We start from the raw sequence: 15885 nt of genomic DNA, 5'->3' as shown, positions 1-15885 counted from the left end.
GTCGCCATACCCGTCGCCTTCGTCGCGCACATGATATATCCCCGCCGTTTATCACCATAGCCCTCATTCTTACACTAAGAGGCGCTGGGTCTCTGGCCGGTCAGGTGGCAAACCGACCGCAAAGCAATCTATGGAATTAACCGCAACAGCAGGCGGGCCGTCGATAGATAAGCTGAACTCACTTGTCTTGTAGCTATAATTATTCTTTTCATGTTGTTCTTCAAGCGAGCCTCTGTAATGTTGTTACTCATGTTGCGCCGCAGCGGAAATAGATTTCGCCTTCCGAGACGATGCTCAGCATCCCGTAATCAAGGTCACCGACTCGAGAGCGTATTTGGAATCGGGACGCCCAGACCTCAAGCGCACAGAGGGTACCTGGGGTATCCTCTCCGTATCCCGGCGTCAGCAGCCACGGTCGGGGCGGTACTTGCAGCGAGCTGAAAGATATTAAATGTCACCAGATTCTTCAGGCTCTTCCGCAGCGCTTTCCTTCCTCTTTGCCCTCTACCTGTATCCGGAGGCAATATCAAAACTGTGGGATAGCGATTTTTCCTCGCGTGGCAGTCAGAGCGCGAAAAAGCCAGCGGCGGCAGAAGGTGATACCGACTAACTGTTCTTCCCACTTGAGTAGCGCGCAACTTTTTGGTAATTTGGAAATCCCGAGTTTTTTATAAGCTGGGTGCTCCGGTCGCGAGGAGTTCGCTTCCCACATATTCGCTCGTCCGCCTCATAGTGTCGTCAACCCTGTCTCGTGAGCTTGATGGATCGTTCGTCGTTATTCAACCGATTCTGCTCGGCTCCTTGTAGGCAGGCTTCTCGACGGCTGTCCCTCGGAATCGCATACTCGAGCAGCGTCCTCGCCCGGGAATGAATCTACTTCTCATTTAGATGACAGCGGAGCTCACTCCGGTGCAGAAACGTGGATTTCGCAAAGGTTTCCATTCATCAGAAGTTGCTGCACTTCTCATCCCGAACTACCCGAGAGCATTCAATTGCCTCTGTGGAGATCGATACTTGCTCTCGGTCGAAACCTCGGCACGCTATACGGAAGGAGTCCATTCGTCTTTCCGCTGGCTCAGTCCCCGGGAAATGCGTCGACTTCCACCACGGACCGAAGCTGCGGAATGTCTGGAAGCTTTGCCCTCCTCTGACCATGGGCTGAGTGGGTGACTTCGCGCGTCTCCGAGCGACCGGCTGCGCTCCGATCAGACTGCTTTCTCCAGAATAAGGCGAATACCGCTTGGATTCCACGAAAAGCCACCGTAATAATCCGTCTCCAATCAGCATGTCTCCCATGAGGATTTTCGAAGCGATCTCGGCGCAGGACGGCGAAAGAGTCTTCTTTTTCGCCGGAGACCCCAACAAGCGTCGGATAGCTCGAATGTGAACGCAATCTGATTTCGCGCATATGCGAGAACACGAGGGCGTTGAACAATGAGGAGCAAAGTGAATGGATCATTATCGCGTCAATTGAAGCGAGCGAGTGTGTGTGTGAGTGTGTGACCAATGGGCTGAACAGACTCGGAATTCGATACCGACGCTGACGGATCGCCCATGGATTATTTCCGGGGAGTCTCGCGTTTCCTCGGAGAGGTTTCTTCAGCTCTCGCCTACTAATAAGCCAGGGGTCAGTGGTCGTGGCGGAGGGAGGCAGAATCTAAATCAGTCAGCTCCATAAAGAGCAGCGGATCAGCTCGGATCCAGGACTTATAATAACAGATGTCAAAAACAGACGATTCAATTCAACAATTGTGCCCGAGTATAACCCGCCTCCTCCTACGAACATCTCGAACGGACAGGACTCTTCATGAACTTCCCCAGGCTCTTCTGACTGAGCTCTTCATGCGTCGTTTCGCTACTTGATTCTTTTTTTCCTACTCCGCTACCTCACTGAACTCGCTGGTCGCCCTAAGAGCGCGCTGCCTTTTCTCAATCACCGGCGGAACGGCGAGCCGAAGTTGGATGAAGTCTAAACGCGATTGAATCAATATCAAAGCTGGTTTCTCGAAGAAACGACTATGGGTCCTCCCCGAAATTCCGGCATTTTGTTTGCTTGTGTGTACGAGGATTCGGGCAGAGATTAGTGCACAACGCAGAACTATCACAACATAGGGGGCGATCCAACAAACGAATGCGAAAAATGCATCGCTCTGTGGAAGGATTCGCCAGTGAAGAGACGCTCAACGCTGATGGGACCGCGAGGGAATCGTCTTGTTCCACAAAAAGATGAAATAAAGAGCTGCACACATTCGGGCCGGTCTACGACCGCCTCCGAGTGGGGAGGCTGCCGCATGACCAAGGCGTAATCCTTGGCTGGAGGCTACGTAGCGTGGTCAGCGTCTGATAGCTTTCACCCTGAAATCCGCTTACGACCCCATTGAGAAATGTCTGTCGAACTTATATCAAGTTCCGGAAGCGACGTCTCCCTGAGTGCGCTCGATTGCCCCGAATTCTGATGTTTTACCCCTAGTCATTTATTCTCGCTAGTGAGCTCTACAGCCGAGTAAGGACCCGTCCTCGCTTTTGATGGTCCTGTTTTTTTTCATTTCACGCGACCCTGATCCCCCGGGCTCCTAGTGTTCGAACTCCTCTTGTTCGACAGCTTCACGAACTTCATAAAGCGAACTCCAAGCCACCTGCCCCACTCGGCGCAGTTGCGACTTCGGCAGAAAAAGTTACACCATCATCAAGCAGCTTCCGTAAGGGACTACGCCCTCCTGTGAGCAGACGCAACACTTGCCGTTACTCGAGACAACGATGGCGTGAGCCAGGTTTTTGTTGGTGTGACCATTATCACGATACACATCACGATATTTGTAAATACCTTCCGTTCGTCCGAGCGGTAATGGTCGTAGTCGGACCGATGTTCACCGTACAAGCTGGCTATGAGCTACGACGAGGTGCGGTGAGAAAACACCTCGGGCATATCCCCCCCGAGTGGCGAACTCTGCGTAAACATCGCCGTCTGAAACCCCACTAGTAGTACTCGTTTCACATTTCACCTTGAAGCCAAACACACGGAACGAGGTGAAACAACAGTAGTTGAGATCAATTGCTTTAGCGTAGCAGCTGGTGATAAGCGAGTCGAGTGACAACGAAAATGTAACCGACATCCTGGTCCTTTCGATTGAATGAGTGACTGAGCGAACGAGCGGGTGGGCGTGCGTGTTGTTTGTGTTGTGCCTATCTCGAGTTTGCCTAATATTTGGCTAGCGTACTCTCGGTTTGTGGATATTTACAGAACTTTCGTTGGGTCGATGATCAGGCATGATGGATTCGCTCGAAAATCGTTGATGCGTCACTTCAGTCAGCACAGCGCGCACTCCCTGCTCCGCGTGCTGATCGATCTTTCCGTCCCGCGTCCCTTCGCTTCAACCGCCAACTCGTGGGCGAAGTTGCCGGGGACAGCCGGAATAACGTTATGCTTGTCCCCTCATCGTGCAAAGTGTTTCCGCAACGTAGCCGCTCGCGGAATGAGTCCATGTAACGAGAGGCGTGCGTGCTTGCTTGCTTGCCCCCTTGCTCGCGTTCATGCTACTCGGCTTGACAATTCACAAATGATTCCGCCTTCCTCGGCGCTGGTAGTCGATCTTAATTCGGTCAAATACCGACCGAATAGCTGGGCTCTTGCCATCAATGAATGTCGTTTCTCGAACGTCTTGCTGGAGCTTCGGCCTTTTATTGGCCTCTCGGTTATAAACCCAGCCAGTAGCCACCTACGTCCGAGTCGGCGGGCAGCTTCAGTCACTCACTCACACAGTCAGTGAATGGTTGGCTGGGTGGCTGGCTGGCTGACTGGTTAAGCGATTCACCTGGGCGAGAAAATAGCCGCGAGCTCAAGGCGAAGGAAGGCGCTGCCCACCGGAGAAGAGACCGAAAGTTATCAACTCGCTTCTAAGAGACTGACTTGATCCACGCCCTGAGATCTTGCAACGATAAAAGAGCAGGAAATGACGAAATTCGCTTGCCGTTGCATCAAGAAGAAGCCCGATCATCATCATATAAGAAGGGGAGACCGGGGACTTTCCCTGAGGATGTCCAACCACGGCAAACTTCCCGTGGAGCCGTGGCACTACCTCCCCCATCGCTGATTCCTGTCGAAACCCATGTGTTCTACCGGAGAACCCCAGTAGGCATCGAGAACGTCTGGATCGAGCTGACTTTGAGTTCCTAATGCGTAACATCATCGGTTGCATCAAAGAATTGGAGTCGACCCGCTTGTGGTTTGAACAAGAACTTTGAATCGCCTTCGGTCCTCTTTTTCAAACTCCGGCTCCATCTCCGGACGACCCGTGAGTTTTTATGTTCAGCAACACAGGGAACCTGAGAGGCGTTTTCGTGAAGTTCTCCCTTGCTGCTACTGCTGCTGATGGCGCGCCGTGCGTCGCTGCCGCCGTACGCGATGCCCAGAGGCGGAAACGATCAGAGAGCGTGAAATTCTCTGTTTTCTTTCAAAAATCTTCTGCGTTGGGTCGCTGTGCCTCGTGTTGAGGACTCGGGTTACCCTCTCCGAACGGAAAAACTCTCCGAATCCACTCGGTGGAGGACTGTCACGTCCGCGAGGTGTGAACGAAATCGTTTGAAGTTGCGGAATCCATTCTATGATAACGCTCTGACGTCTGTGCCCAGCTGCACGAGTCAAGCCGGCGAGAGTTGGTTTCATGGCCGCTTTATTATATCTCGACTTGTTTAGTGCTATTCGAGGAAGTACAGAGATCTTATCGACTCGTTCGCCGCTTGCCATCGGTCCGCCCTCTCTTTCGGCGCGCGAGTCTTAATGATTTCAAGAAATTAACACATTTACGTACGACGCCTTATCTGATGCTGCCCATCGGGGACATCTGCAACGGCGGCGGCGGCATCGTCTTCGCAGTCGTAACGACCGCCACCTCCTCCTGCTTCTCCTCCCCTTTGAAGTCGAGGGAGAGCATAACTCTTCTGATGTCTAGCGAGACGGCCACTGACATTCGGACATGTTATGGCCTAGGAAGATGCCAGAGCTCGGTGTTACGAGAACGGTGACAATTCCATCGAGGCGATGCTGGATCCCTCGTTAGGCGGCGGGATTCTTTTCGTTGCACGGGATCTCCTTCTGTTCGGATAGATCTTCGCTTTGAGGGAGAAGGAGCTGGAAGTTGATTTGGAATCGACGGTTCCATGCTTGTCGACTCTATCGATCTCAATCCACAACTATTATTCTATTTGTGTCCTCCCGGGACGGTAGCCGTCTCATGTCGGCCTCGGGTAGCGTACGGCCTCAAGCACGGCCGGAGTTATTCCGACATAACGAACGGCTCCGGTCGGGCGAGGTGAGAGGAGGCTGGACCGGAAGCTTATTCTCCGAAAACCTCTTCACCTTTGTTCTCGTGAAGCGGAGAGGGAGACCTCATCAAGCGCGATCATCTCCGACCACACATACATACATACATACATACGTACGTACGAACTTATACCAGAGCATATCGAGGAACAAATGATCGTCCGATGCCGGACCGCCTCGATCGTCTGTCTAAACATTGTTCATCGCTCGTCTTCGGCTTCTCTGAATGATTTCCGGGCGGAATGAATGCTGTTGGGATCCCTGTGCCAATCCTTTTCTCATGGAGGGGATTGTCGACGGCATTGGTCGACCTCTGGAGAAAGTTGTCTTCACCGGCTATCGGTATGCTCAGCGCCCGCTGAAGAAGTAACAAAGCGCGCTCACCGTGACTAACTTTGTGTACACAGTTAACATTGGATGGATGCTTGCTCGCTCGGCCGTGTTCTTCTGAGCTTCTATTGTGCGGGTGTTGAGGAGAAGTACACAAGTACCAAAGTACAAATGTTCGAAAAAGATGTCGGCCTGGCAGTCCGTTGGCGGCAGCCGCCGCTCCGTACACCGCAGCAGGTAGCCGCGCGGTGTTTCTTCTTTGCTGCTTTCTATCGACGACTTGATCAAGAGATCATTGGTTTGATAAGGAAAGAAAAACGAAAGGACCTCAGAAGCTTCTGCTCAAAGCTCAGGTGGATAGCGGCTTACTACGCTTACGGTGCCGCGGGAATCGCCCGACGGAGCGAGTTTGGCCACCGGACGTATCGTCTCGGTCCACAAATGGACGATGATAATCTTCTCCGAAGATGCTGAATCGAACATTTCTTCCTGCTGTGCCCTCTGCCCCCCTCCCCCCCCCCTGCCCTCCCATGTTTCGTCATAGTTACCACGGCGAAGGGATAGTGGCGAGACTGCTCATTGTGGCGCACGATTTCTCCCCTACCGTATCGAGACAGCCTGCCCATAGTGTAATGGTTCATTCATTTAGGCGTTGCAGGTTGCAGCATATCCATCCTCCCGGATGAGAGATGAACATACTCGTAGTGAGAGGATATATCCCCGGTGTCCCTTGTCTCTGTACCGGAAGACGTTCCTAATCCTGGAACGGTCGGGCGAGCTCACTCCACTCACACACAACGGACAACCCCACGTGGTTTGTTCCTGGTGGAAACTATTGTCAGCGTTATCTGGTAACAGCTTTACAGCTTTACCTTCGTTGGGTTTCTGGGGAAGGGGCCCCATCATTACAGCGAAAACAACATCAACAACAACAACGTATGCTTACTCTGTGCGACCTGCCAGCACCACCATCATACCTATTCAAAGCTAGGCTAACTGGACCGCTCTCCGGGACCAATCCACGTCCACGAAGCCACATTCTGCTCTGCTAGTTATCGATCATGTGAACGCTTCACACCGATGAATGTGCGACGAGCGAGCTAGTGGCCGGGCTCAACGCGGACACCTCCGTGTCAGTCGTTGGACGGCATCGCTGAATGACATCGAATTCGAAACCTGTCTCGATCATGTGACGATTCCTCGCCGGGATCAAATTAGCTCCCCCGGTGTGGTGTCCATCCGCGTGGTGGCTTTTCGGACATGACTAGCTCTCGGTTATCTTTGTTCGTCATTGTGTCGTGCAGTGTACGAACGTGCAAGTAAGTTAGTGAGTGGCTTGATGAGTGGCTGGCTGAATGAATGATAGAGGGAGCGGGCGGGCGGGTGAACGGGTTCGATGCATGAGTGAAAGCTCGTTGAGTTGTTGAGCATTGTGTTGATATTGAAATGTCAGCTCCGCGAGTACAATGTGTGGATTAGGGCTTTGTAGCTCGAATTCATAACCCGCGGCGACGTCGGCGGCTTCAAGGAGTCACGCGCCTTCGGCTGCCGATCGCTCGAGGCGAATTGAATGAGTGAATGTTGATACTCGGCTGACAGGCATTTCATTGAAAGGCCAAAAGCGCCTTGATTGCTTCCAGCCTGCAAGTGTCGAGGGAGTTCTGTTTCTATCTCGCTCAATCTTCGTGCACCGCTCTCCGACCGACAGTACCCATCGCTATTTGTCGACTGTGGCCGATTGAAGGGCATCGTTCAGCGCTTTCGTGATCGGTGAATTCGCTATCGTCCGTCTACCCTCCCATCGGCTTACACCAGATCGGCGACTCGAACGCAATTTATCTTGGGAGTAGGCATCCGACTCCTGAATTCGGGATGCAGCTCAACGAATCGAGAACAAACTCCGACGTCCTGCAGGCCCGGCCCGCTCTCGTACCTCGGAGATTCAGGACTTCCTGGACGCATTCATATGATAGTCTTGGGGAACGACGATCCGGGAAGAATCCAGTCCGGTGGGGTTGTTGGCCTCCTCATGATCCTTTTTTATCGTCGGCCATCAAAATATTGCTTTGCTTGTTGAATGTCGCGTACGAGCCGTGCGTCGGCGGGAATGATGATGCACTGATTTATGGCGAAGGCATGCGAGAAACGGGCAACTTTGTCTCCTCTCGGAGATTCTATCGATTTCGCTGATGTCGTCTGGCCGTTCATGCTCGTTCGTCGGATCGGCAGCGGCGGGGTGAAGGGTGCAGGAGGCGAACCGCTAACGAGACTTCACATCAGACTACCGTGTGTGGGTTTCGGTGTTCGCGCATTTTGGTGAAACAGCACCGCTGGACACATCGGACTCACACATGTGTCGTATGCGTGCCTCGGCCCGCATGTAATGGTAGTCTGAATGGGAAACTTTTACGAGGCGTGAAATGTCCATGATCGCCGAGTCGGCTGTTCCCGCTTGAGGAATTCGTCTCGGTGACCACACAAGTTTTTCTTCGCTTGCTCTCCCCCGTTTTCCTCTCGTCTGGCTGAACGAGCCATGCTCGATATATCCATTAGAGTTTCGGATGAGGATGCAGAAGGGCATCGAGAGCTGGATTGCTCAATTTCGACTGCGAAGAAAGCAGCTCCAAAACTTCGGCACAAAGCACATTACACGCCTCAGAGTTACATTGAGTTACATAAATGTCTTCATGAACGAACGCTGAGACGACTTCATTGTGCTCCCGGAGACCTCCCTGCTGAAGCATTGCTCCGTGGGAGGACAAGGGTTTCCGAGAAGCGGCCTGTTATGGCCTTTTGTGTCGACTAGCCAACCTGTGGCTAGCTTTCGCTCAGTCAGCCCAATCGAACTGGGTACCTAATGATCGAATACAGGAAAGGACCCGAACTTTCTTCGAGATTTTTCGTCATTCATCATCGAGATCGAACGATCAGATTCGGTCGAGGAACAGACGAACGGGTTCGGAGGAGATCCTTCCGCCCAGGCTGGAATTCGCGTTCGTATGAAGGTCCGAACTTGGTGGGTGCACGTTCTGCGACCTTCGAGGGATTTCATGCCGAGTGGCTCTCTGCATCAAGCCGAGGAGATCCTTCGGATGGCTCAACTCGAGTCGGCTTGGTCATGGTCTCGCACCGGTGATGACAATGCACTCTAAGCCAAAAGTCAAACCAACGTTCCGAGTCAACTACGGGGATTGCCACCGGCGCGGCGTCCGCAGGAGCATATGGTTTCAGAGATTCCGCTTGCGCGCGGGTCAGCTTAGCGGCAACTTAGCCCGCGATTCAAATCGTCGGCCGATGGAAGCATCGAGGGAGAAATTGACGAATCGTCGTCAACGTCGTTCTCTGTATTGTTGAAATAGACCTCACACCACGAGAGAGTGTTGTTCCGCTCTGAGCGAATGCTGCTGACCGGTGACTAGTTGAACAAGCAGGCAATCGATCCACCGGCCGACCGAGTGAATTACCGGTGAGCTAGCCAGGTCTGGCACTGTCTCGGTGCCCACTGCAGACTGGCTCGATCGCGAGCACGTTTGCGGGTCGAAAACGAACAACGGCGTTTTCGACTGACTGACTGAAAATCGAGTCTACAGGCTGTAAACGAGACTGGCGGCATGCCGTAGAGGGATCTCTTCCCACACTCTGAACCTCGACCGGAGACAGACGGATGATGATGATAGAACCAGACGTGAAAATGGTTGAGAATTAACTCTCGTCAGCTACCTGACCGCTCTTTCAGTCCGTGAGCGTATCGTTTTGCTGAAATGTTTAGAAGCTTCTCGCCGGTTGTTGGGGCTGCTACTCGTGTTGTGAGCTTTTGCTCGTGCCGGAATTTTCAAGAGCCCAACTAGGTAGCTGCGAGCGGAAGAGTCGTCGACTTGTCCACTTGAGAATCGGCAACAACGATAACAATAGCAGCGGCGACCGATGGTCTTTGCCTTTCAAAGCAAATCGACGGAATGTGAGCAAGTGCAACTTCTACCACGAACCGAGTGACGGGGACAAGCTCTGCTGCTGCTGCCTCTGTGGCTAATCGTGACGCAGAAGAGATGCACTCTTCGTTTGCTAACGAACAAGTGTTCGGAAATAGCTGCTCGCTGTCCTTGGCCCTGAATAGCTTGGGTATGTCGCCATCCATGTTCGGCGTTCCGTGGTATGTATAGCGACCGATGGCCGTGATGAGCATGTATTTATGCCTGTCAGGATGCTCATGCCGCTCCGGCAACGAAATCCTTCTCGAGCAATGCTCCATGTGCGTTCCTCAAGGAATCCAATTATCATTATCTGAAGTCGTCACCTAGAGAACATATCATTCCGGAATGTTTCTTTTTCGGTTTCCCTAGGGAAAACCCTGATTCGCGATGAACTCGACCGCAGAGGGAAAGCGTATCCGCCGTCGAATGGCCGCGAGCTCCGGGTTCGATCGTCTGGCTGAGCCTCTTCCTCAACTCTATACGGAGCCATCTTCGGAAGAGGTGGGGTTGGTAATTAAAAAAAGAGCAAATATTTGCTCTGCAAGCTGGAGAAAATTGGCGAGGGAACGCACGACAGAGTAGAGCAGCTCCGCATGTAGGTAGAGATGTGGTCCGGCGCTTTCGATCCGAAAAACGTAGGCTTTCCTTTTCCCCACTCTGGTCCTTTGGAGTGGAACAGCACTGGGCGTACGGCGAAACTCAAAAGCTCCTCCGATTTGGCTTTTTAGAAGCCACCTGTCCGCTTTCGTTCCTACCCCAATCGTTTGCTCGGTTCGTGTAGCGAAGTTTGCCACCACTGGGCTCTCTTGTACCGAATGAGTCAGTGATGTGGACAGCAGCGAGGTAAGGAGGAACGTGTAGGTAGGTAGGCAGTTAGTCAGTCAGGGATGCAGGCAGTAGTAGCAGCCACAAGATCCCCCTCGCATCTCCGAAGCTATGTTAGCTCCTCCGTAAGAATCGTTTGGTTTGTAGTAATTCTTCGCCCATGGGAACGCGTCGGGGATTGCACTGACGTCATTTACTGTCAATCGGGGATCGTGCTTGTGGCAGACAGGGAGCTCGGCGAGCAAGCGGGCTGTTAGGCAGGCGGGCAGGTGGGTGGGTGGATGGCCATGCCGAAGCGTTGAGGCAACTTGAGGGGTAGGAGCATATACCTCTTCGATTCGGTGCTTCTGAAGGCGTTCGAGCTCATTTTTCGTGGCTCCTCTACGGTGGGATCCCACCATTAGACTCTAGTGCTCCCATCGGAAATCGCTGCGAGGCTCGGAATTTTCGGACTACCCACAGCGTGGAACTGTCGATCATCCCGAGCAGACGATTTCGGCAGAAACCGAATATCGAGCGAGCCTTCATGTCAACCCTATCGGCTCAAGATCTTTGTTCGTTGTGGCCGCGCTCACTCCGAGAGAATTAGAGCTGGATTGAATTGAGTCTAGAGGACGGAGTAGAGCACAGAGCAAAACGGAGACGTGCGTATCCGATGTCGCCGACCTGAAAGATGGATCTATCCCAAACTCTTGTGTTTCGGTTGATCAGCGAGCATGGCAATTGTTGCTGAAAGTCAACTCGAGATTCGATCTCTTCTCCGCTGTCGAGTTTTTCACATCTGCCGCCGTCTGTTCGCCGGTACACGACTGTTAAGTACCGCCGAGCAGCAGCAACAACGACAACAACGTTACAACATTGACGAATGGCTCAGACCAGTCGTCAATGCAATGTTGTTCTTCAGATAACCACTCAAACCGGTGGTTCTTGGGCTCTTTACCGCCGCGCGTCGCGCTGCGCCAGTCTGCCGGCTCGCCGGCCACCGAGAATACAATCAAAACTCTGCTCTCGTTTTGAGCCACGTGCCTAATTGCTCCATATGGTGTTCGCCGGGACGGGCATGCTGGCAGCAGCAGCAGCAGCAGCGCGGCAACTCGGGGTTCAAGCAGCGTACTTTGATTGGATAAAGGTTGGGTTTCGTACATTTCACACATCTGGGTTATTGTGACGACTGTAACAGCGTAAAGAGCCGTGAAAAAGACGCGACCCGGGAGGAGGGGAGGACGGCGGGAGAAGACGAACGGATCCCGAGAGGGGACGGAGTTTTTCATTGCTGGCTGCCAAAACTAGTTTACAACTCCATTGAGTGAATCGTAGGGGGGGGGAACAACCCCATCTGGTGATCGATGCGGTTTCTGACCGACGACGACGGTAGCGGTGAGCGCGCGCGCGCCCGCAATTCGTGTCACCCGATCTTGCTATCCGGTGAGGTCTCTGCGCGTAACCTTTCGAGCTCCGGTGCTCGTTCCGTTCTCCTTGTTCTCATTCTCGTCGTCGTCGTCGTCGTTGTTGTTGTTCTACTCGCCGTTGTCGCTTCTGTTTCTGAAGTTGTTGTCAATGTTCTCGCGGTGGTGTTGGTGCAACCGCGAAGGCAGAAGCCAATCGAAGAAGACGTCCATCAAACGGCTACTGCATCTGCTTCGAGCGTGAGCTAGCAGCTGTGAGCGAGTTCTTGATTTTGGATTCTATCAGAGATCCTCTTCGCTCTCTCTCCCTCTCTGGATCGAGCAGATTGAGACTGCATTCATTCTGCATAGTATGTGATACCTGACCTGTAATTCCCTTGGTCGATAGGGTGCCGTCCCGCTCGGTTAGCTGAGTAGCTAAGTGGCTGGTGGGCTCGATCGTCATGTGAGCGAGCGAGCGTGCGTACACTTCGATCGGTGTGAGTGAAGGAAAAGAAGAAACGAGCGAGATGCAATTTACTTTGTAGGCTCGCTAATTTGGTTCGGGGTCGCTGAGAATATCGGACTAGGAAATGACTAACAAAACCCATTAATGAAACGGCATATGCGACGGTGCCTCTTAGAGGCACCTAATCGTAAGATTCGCACGAGGAATTCGCTACTGATACTGAAATTCAGTCAAGTAGTGGCTGGTTCTGCGGTCCGTGTCTCCTCTTGCTTCTCGTGCCGCCAGACAGGAGGGCATTTCTATTTTCAATGTTATCCTCGCCGATAATCATGAGCTTTATTCAAATTCCCCTCATGGATCCCCAGCGAATCAATGGACTTGACCGGCATACCCTCAAGAAGCTCTGAAGTGAAAACGACGGTGACTTGACAGAAACTAATCAGCTGCTGGAAATCCGAGTTTCGATCGTGAATTCGGACATCGATGATTCGCCGAATCATTCGTTTTTCGGGAGCTTCATCCTACTGCATCTAGAATCTATTTGGATCGAAACGCCGTCAGAATCGAAATCTAATGAGCCCCTCGTTCTCATTCCAGGTAAGGCTCAGCTCTAAGCGAAGAGCAATGTGAAGCCCGTGTTTCTGTGTTCATTGTGGTTTGTGCTGGCTCCAAGTGGTACTAAACCGGCAGAATTAAAGTGAGCACCGTGAGCTACAACCGTACGCACACCACCATCGAGACCCCAGCTGCTTGACAGTCCGTCTCGTACTCGGAGCGAACTGGCTGGGCAGTAACGGAATAAACGTGGGCATGCTCACATCCGAAGCATCCGTGAAACTACAGCTTGTATTGTAGCCTTCGCAGGGCGCTTTCGTATTGGCCTTTGTGTTCGGAAATGGCTAAATGGAGCTCACTCCAGTATCCAGCTGCAGCGTGACTTCAACACAAGAGCAGTTTACTGTCCCAGTAGAAGACGGAGCTGAGCTTCCACGATCCACTCGTTCCTGGAGCTTAAGGAGAGCTCTCCTTTGGTAAGATTTCGTCGATTAGTCATGAAGATTCCGGACGATGCCAACTCTTCGCATTCCTTCGCATCGGTCCTCTCTCTCGCTCGCTAGCCTGCTCGTCCGCCTGTCTCTCGCTCTCTCTGTCTCTCTGCCTGCTGACTGCTTGCCTGAGCATCGTCTGCCTGGAATTTCCACGAGCTGAATCATTGTTCCGACTCGTTAAGTCTCGACGCATATTTGTCAGCTATACAGATTTCAGCTCAGCTTCCTCGGATTCGAGGCTGTTGGTCGCGAGTGCTCGACGTCATTCAGGAGATCGATGACAGTCGAGAACGGTCCCAAAGATCGGCACGGGTAGTTGCACTGGGTTTCGAAACGACGACCGCAATCGTCTCGGAAATGATAAAGGTCTCGCATGGCAATCTCGGGATTTCAAGCAATTTCGTTTGGACTTCGCGCTTTCCGATCCGGCGGCGTTCCCGGATCGGGGATCTCCCATCGTGCAATCGATGGTCGACGAACGTTGGCTGGGATCCTGGAAGGGAGATCGTATCGTGTCGAATGCGAAATTTCAAGGTCGAGGCATCGCGTTCCTCCCCGAGAATAGGCTCATTGTGGCGTGAAATAGTTGATCGCGCACCATCACCATAGATATGGGAAAGTTCCGCCCGGGTCCTTGGAGCACCGATTGACAAACTCGCCTTCGGAGGAGGTATATTCCCTTCGTCTTCGGAGGTGAAATCGTTTTTTTCCCGGATTTTTTGTTCGACGTTCGCTCTTCCAGAGCCAAATCTCTGTCGAGGTGCTGATCGAGGACATCGTTGGAGGGTACTTAGACTAGGTCCCTTGATCGGCTTCAATATTTCTTACTATCAGAAAAACCTCCTTCTGCTGGCGGTGCTCGCTCGGGCTCCAAAGCAGCTTTTCGGGATCAGAATGCAAAAACGTCGAACTAGCATCACGCGTCCCGTGGCCCCTTATCGCCGCTAGGCCATGCAGTCGGAGAACTAGGGACCTGGCCTCCTATCGAACGTCGTTCCACCTCGTGTTGGTTCCAAGCGGGAAGGACAAATGCGATTTTGATTATGCCTCTTCCGTTGGTCGCTTGTCGACTCGAGAAGCTCCCTTAGCTGTTGTTGTTGTAGCTCTCCTTGCTGCTGCCGTTGCCTTCAGCACGGCCGCTCTGCCCGGGGGTCACGGCCTGTTGCATCGAAGCGAACTCGACCCAAATAATCGGGACCGAAGCTCCTCTGCAGTATATCTGTGAGCACTGTTGCCGCAAGAGACCGGAACTGGGAAACTCGGAGGGTTGCGAGTCCAAGCTGCCGTACAAGAAGAATGGAAACTTTCTCCTCGAAGAATTCCGACCGAAAGTTCCCAACGACCTCTGCTGGCTTTTGCTTGCCAGGGCAAAAAAACTCCACAAACAAGTCCACCTTGCTCTCGTGAGCGAAATTCGATGCTTGGCTCACTAGCCGGCCGGCCGACCGCGCCGCGGTTGATCGGTACTTTCCCATCGCGGACCATTAGGTTTTGGCTGGAACCTGTCTCACCGTTTTTTCCCAGGTTGAACATGGTTAACATGACTGTAAGTGGGTCTCTCCGTCTTGATTGTGTTGCTCGAGTAGCGTTTTCTTTCATTCCGAGCAGTGTGAACAAGCCCGAGCGGCACCGGGAGCATAAATGGCAAAGTACCGGCGTCAACGGCGCGGCGGCTACAGTCGGCGGCGGCGCTAGAGCTGTTGGAAGAGCGGCCAGGTATTCTCCAAACGATAGAACGGACTTTGGATTTTCAATGGTTGCTCAGGCGGCCGACATCTCGGCGAGGTCTGCATTCACCTCAGGCGTGCCGTGTGCGTCGCCGGCGAGCGTTAGTTGTGTTTAGTTTCGAAGTGTACAAAACAGAGAACTACAGAAAGAAATTCGAGTCCGTCCACCGTCGAGCCGGTTGCGAGGCGGGCAAGCGGCAGGATTGACCGGGCGACCGGCCGGCCGGCCGACGGACGGACGGACAGAAACGCCGCACTTCTATCCGTTAACCGTGAGTGCATAGCACCTATCCCGAAGCGCTGATCTTGGTCTCCAGCGCTTCCCATGCATTCTTTTCCTCCTCGAACGAGCGTCCATAAAGTGCTCTGTTTAGTGTGATGCGCTTTCGAAAGGCTCACGCAGTCAGCAAGGCAAGCAAGTGAGCAGGTATCCCTGGCCTTTAAAAAACGGAGCAGTTACGGCAAACCTGTGAGTTCGCCCGACTTAACGCTATGGCCACCACTTGTCGACTTCGTGAGCACATTTGCTCAAGCTCACTCTTACTACCTTACTTCCTTGGTCGAAGCCAAGCGCTCAGGTGGCGTGCTGTTCCGTGGTGCTGTTTGTTACTAATAACCTGCACTGCCGATGCGCTCTTAATGATCGCACGGATTCCATTTGACTGTTTCCGAGAAGATACTGTGAAGCTCTCAGTAAATATTTGCCTCCTGACTTCCCCTAATCTTCTCAATCCAGTAGCTGACTCCTCGGTCGTGAGTAACTCGTATCGACCTACGACCCTCTACAGAGCGACTTCGTTTCTGGGGGA

At 52.8% G+C, this 15885-nt stretch overlaps 1 protein-coding gene across 1 annotated transcript in view; it reads left to right on the top strand.

Annotated features, from left to right (window-relative positions):
* Positions 1 to 15885, top strand: part of LOC100901092 (uncharacterized serine-rich protein C215.13) — a 35507-nt gene that overhangs the window by 6361 nt on the left and 13261 nt on the right. The window contains exon 2 of the mRNA XM_018638450.1: positions 13156 to 13331. Coding sequence (XP_018493966.1) covers positions 13204 to 13331 — 128 coding nt within the window. The 5' untranslated portion in view covers positions 13156 to 13203. The remainder of the gene's footprint in view (positions 1 to 13155; positions 13332 to 15885) is intronic.

Source organism: Galendromus occidentalis, unplaced genomic scaffold (genome assembly GCF_000255335.2).
Source record: "Galendromus occidentalis unplaced genomic scaffold, Mocc_1.1 scf7180000075458, whole genome shotgun sequence".
Classification (NCBI taxonomy): Eukaryota; Metazoa; Arthropoda; class Arachnida; order Mesostigmata; family Phytoseiidae; genus Galendromus; species Galendromus occidentalis.
The sequence above is the reverse complement of the archived record's forward strand: the minus strand, read 5'-3'. Positions and strand labels throughout refer to the sequence as shown.